This window comes from Mastomys coucha, unplaced genomic scaffold (assembly GCF_008632895.1).
Source record: "Mastomys coucha isolate ucsf_1 unplaced genomic scaffold, UCSF_Mcou_1 pScaffold5, whole genome shotgun sequence".
Lineage (NCBI taxonomy): Eukaryota > Metazoa > Chordata > Mammalia > Rodentia > Muridae > Mastomys > Mastomys coucha.
The window spans coordinates 45111303-45116014 of record NW_022196911.1 but is presented as its reverse complement, the minus strand read 5'-3'; the positions used below and the strand labels follow the sequence as shown (position 1 = coordinate 45116014).

Sequence of the window (4712 nt, the reverse complement as noted above, 5' to 3'; positions counted from 1 at the left end):
AAAAAAAAAAAAAAAATACCAGACTTCTACCACAACTGTCTTTTTAAAATACATTATTGAGTTTCTAGTACACAAGCAGAATGTCACCTTGGAGGTCTTATAAACCCAAGGTGTAGAAACACTTCTAGGAGACTTTCTAGGGAAAGTGCCCCTCTGCATGGGAGCTTCAGAAAGGCTCCTTCAACAGCTTTACTCCCAGCTACTGCTCTTCCTTTTTGTCAGTGCTTTTAGTGGTTCTTAGCAAAGTGGGATTCTATCAGCACTTGCTGGGCTGAAAGACCACATGGGTAAAGGCCATTTTGTCCAAAACTTGACTGAAGCCACCTACAGGGTCCCACCATTGCCATCCTGAGAAATCCTGACACAATTCTCATGTGGTATGGGCTGAAGAGATTGCTCAGCAGTTAAGCGTGGTTGTTGCTTTTGCAGAGGACATAGACTTGGTTGTCAGCACCCATAGGATGGCTCTGCAACTTCAATTCCAGGGGATACAACAACCTCTTCTGGTCTCCGTAGGCACTACATGGTACACATACATCCAACAAAGCATCTATACATAAAATAAGTAATGTTTTTTTAAGGACACAATAATGACACCTCTTCTTGGTGAGATGAATACTGTATCAGTCCATTTTTTAAAAAAATAAGAAATGAAGCTCCCAGGCAGAATTATTTTGCCAGTATCTTACAGGGGGATTTGCAGCACAGGTCTGATACGGAACCTTCAACCTCACAATGTGAGCTATTTCCCCAGTGAGAGGATAAGACAACTGACTTTTAGTTTCCCAAACCTTTCTGCTGGACTCCTACAAGCCTTATCCAAGATGGGACTTAATTTGGGGGGTGAAGACAAGCAACAGATAGTGGCACTCGAAACACGTTGGAGTACAGCATCTTAAGTGAGGGTGGCGGTCTGGGTTGCCTGGGGAGAGCCAAGGCCCACGAGCAAACCACAGATTTCATAACACTTTACAGCTCTTTCTGCAGAGGAGTTTGCCTCTCTTCCTCTTCCTTCCCTTCCACATGACCCTCACGGTTCTTTGCCCCACCAGAAAATAGTGTAGCATTGTTACTGCCATAGTTTGGCAACATTACATGTCCCAACCACAGTGACTGGCACAGAGCAGGCAGCAAATATTTATTGAATGGAGCAAAGAAAAAACTGTTCCTATGGTCAAATAGGGACCTTAAGTGCTGCTTCTAACCTAGTGGAATAAGAAATACACTGGGGTAAAAATGAACGTTTAAGAGTCCAGTCAAAGTTGAAGAAAGGCAACAGTAAAGCCAGTATGCCTCCACCACAACTGCTTAATATATGTTATACAAATGCCGAGCTCAGAGAGCATATTTTAATATTTTAGACTATAAAAGCAAACACCATTACCCTAAAGACTGCCTAGACTAGGTCATTTGAACACGAATAGCAATTTTGGGTTTTAATCCTCTGAACACTGTAAGGTAAGAAAGAAAGGATATAGAAGATAGGAGACATCTCCCCCAAAGTCCAGCCTGCCAAAGCCCCCAAATGCCACACTCCACGGAGAAATGCCCTTTAAAACACAACCAGTAATTAACAGATACGAGTTTACCTCAAATCATTAAGAACACAGCCGGCATACACAAAGGGAACGCCAAGGCTAAATCAAATGACTTCAAAGATGACTCCTGATCATTTTACCTCTTTTCCTCTGGATGGGCACCCGTGACCAAAGACTCAGGCTACTAGTTCAGCTACTCTCACATTCTTTATAATGTGAAAAACCTCTAGTGCTTCGTGACAGCACAACTACCGGGGCCAGAGAAAACCAAAAGCAACAGGGACCCTCTCCCCTTAGCCATTATTGGGGGTGGGGGGAGGAGGAGTAGGGAAGGCGGGAGGGGGGTTCTCATCCTAGGAGATTCACTGCACTGTTAAATCCGTGGGATTTCGGGAACAAACCTGACGATTCCAAAAAAAAAAAAAAAAACAGGTTAAGTATCTCGTCCACCATGAACTAGTTCTGCGCCCCTGCACCACCTCCTTTGTCTCAACTGTCCCTGAAAACTCGCATTCCAATGCCCTCCAGTAAACAAGCTACCTAAATGAAAAAGAGGAGGACGTTCTAAGTCTCGCTCTCTTTTAATTTTAGAGGGAAATGCAGCAGGGTTTCTGGAGCCTCCTTCCCCAGTGGGGAGCAGGCCAGGCTCCACAGCGCGGGGACCTCTCGAGCCCCCTGGGCCCGCTGCCGAACGGCGCGCAGACACCCGGCCACGCCGCCCCCGCGATCCCCGCCGGGCCTCCGGCTTCGGCTCCCGCCTCACCTCCGTGGATGGGCAGTGGTGCCAGCACCTGGCCGCGGACCTCGGCCTTGGGTGAGTCGAGCCCGTAGCGCCCGCGGTCGATGCGGAACGTGAGCGGAGTGCCGCGGCCGGGCTCCTGCACCGTCACGTTGATGAGCGCCGTGTAGTACTCCTGGCTCGCGTTGTCCGCTCGCGTCAGCCACAGGCTGCAGGTCAGCAGGGCCAGCGCCGCGAGCCGGGCCGGGCCCGCCCGCGCCGCGCTGCTCATCGTCCCTCCGGCCGCCGCCGCCGCTCGCGGACCGGGCTCCGGGGCCGGGGCTGAGAGGCGGGGCGGGCGCGGCCCGGGCTGCGGCCGGAGCGCGCGCGCGCCTCGCGACGGGCCGGGCACGAGCACGGCCCTCCGCGGCGCCGAGGCTCCGTAGTTCACCGCCCTCACGTCCGCGGCCCGCGCGCGAGTACGCGCCCGTGGGTCTCTCGGGCCGTGTGCTGTCAGGGAAGCTCGAATGCCCAGGGACCAGGCCTGCGGAGAGGGCACCTGAGAGGACTCGGAGCGGGTGGGCAGGAGCGGTCCCGACTGCTCCGGGAGGGTAGGCGAAGCCGCCTCAGGCGCGTTCTCGCCGCCGCCCCATTGCCTCCCAGCCGAGCGGCAACGCGCAAGCCCCAAGCGCAGCCCCGTCCGCTGCGCGTGCGCACTAGGCGCTGCCTGCTCCCGCCCTCCCGCACGAGGGCCAGGGGCGGGCCAGTCACCTGCTTGCTGGCATCGGGCTCAATGAATTGCCCCGGGCTTCATACCCGGCTATGACCTGGATCTGCGAAGCTTTCCAAGAACCTATAGAGATGTTGGAGATACGACTAAAAGAAACTAAGCTAAACGTTAAGGTTTTAAATCAAATGTCTTTGAGAGCTAACGTTTCCACTGGGTTGGTGGCGTGCTGTATAATAATGGACATCGGTCGGGGGAGGGTGTCTTTGCGTTTGTGGCCCAGGAGACTTGGACCCAATACGGCATCTGAGTGGTTAGCAAGGTCTGTTAGAGACAAATGTAAACTTTATATAGTTGGTATGGTCCTCTCCCCCAACCCCCACACTCCCACAATACCCAGATCCACAGACCCTCACTTCCTTTCTGTAAAATGGTGTTGTACTTGGCAGCATTTAACAAGGGATCTGCCCTGTTTTTTCGGTAATTGGGCCTCTCCTCACTGTGTGAAGTGGACCATAGTACCTGTTCTCAGGATGAGACCCTGGAGATGCCTGCCAAAAAGTCACAGGCTATGTTCAGAGCCTACATCGGGCTTTCTCTAGTAAGAATCTCCTCTTCCGGGCTGGAGAGATGGTTCAGTGGTTAAGAGCACTGACTGCTCTTCCAAAGGTCCTGAGTTCAAATCCCAGCAACCACATGGTGGCTCACAACCATCCGTAATGAGCTCTGATGCCTTCTGGTGTTTTGGAAGACAGCTACAGTGTACTTACATATAATAAATAAATATTAAAAAAAAAAAGAATCTCCTCTTCCCCTGCTATTTGTTGGTCCTATCCTCTCATTGCTAAAAATGCTTATGGCATTAGCAAGGGTTTTTAGTGTGGGGGGTGCTTATGCCCCTGACAAGAAGTAATACTGCAGAAATCCACACACACCTGCTACAAAACCAGGGCAGAAGAAGGAATAAGCAGTGAAAATAATTTTATGGTTGGGGTCACTACAACATAAGGAGCTGTATTAAAGGGTCACAGCATTAGGAAGGTCGAGAACCACTGGTATAAAAGTATATAGTAAATACGAATACAGTGTTTGGGGTACTTGGATGTGGGAGGTCTCCCGGAGGTTGTGGGCTGAAGTCTGAATAGAGCCCTCAGTTGCCTGTCAGTGAGCTGCCCTCATGTCCACCTTGACAGGGCCATTTCTCGGTCTCTACCACTTTCTTTGTCTCTTAAACCTCTTTACCCATCTCTCTTTGCATTTCTCAGTTCATAAGAATGCCTAGATCATCTGTATGTCCCATGTCAAATTCCCTTCTTCCCAGAGCTCCACTAAGCTCTCAGATACCACCTTCCCAGGTCCCAGATTCTATTAAGGGCTTCAGTCTGTCAGGATCTGTTCTGCTTGCTACCTCTAGGTGTGTAAGGTCACGTATCTAAAGCTCATTAAACAGTGCTTGGGGGACTCCAGGGGTCAAAGCCTAAGCATGGTCCCATGGGCAGCGCTGAAACTCTCAAAGGGTTGTCCAGATTTTCAAAGCCTGTCTTTTCCCCCTCCCCTCCCCTCCCCCTCCCTTATCCCTCTCTGTCCCCTCCCCCTCTCCCTCCTCCTCCTCCTCCTCCTCTTTTCCTTCCTCCGTAGCCTCCTTAACATCTCTTCTTCCTCTTGTGCTTCGTTTGTTTTCTTAAAATTTCTAGATAATCCCAACTGATCTTACAAAACCTTGCTCTTA

The 4712-nt window shown here is 51.0% G+C and overlaps 1 protein-coding gene across 5 annotated transcripts in view; it reads right to left on the bottom strand.

Moving 5' to 3' along the window:
• Rnf130 (ring finger protein 130) overlaps positions 1–2768 on the bottom strand; it is a 108917-nt gene extending 106149 nt beyond the window's left edge. For 2 of the 5 annotated variants that reach the window (XR_004113676.1, XR_004113675.1), the window contains exon 1: positions 2302–2609. Coding sequence is in view for 2 of the 5 variants with exons in the window: in XM_031354370.1 (XP_031210230.1) it covers positions 2302–2548 (247 nt within the window). In the remaining 3 variants the exon portion in view is untranslated. Of the gene's footprint in view, positions 1–2301 lie in introns of all 5 variants that reach the window. The other 3 variants (XR_004113677.1, XM_031354370.1, XM_031354371.1) reach the window with 3 other exon arrangements.
• Positions 2769–4712: the final 1944 nt, after the last annotated feature.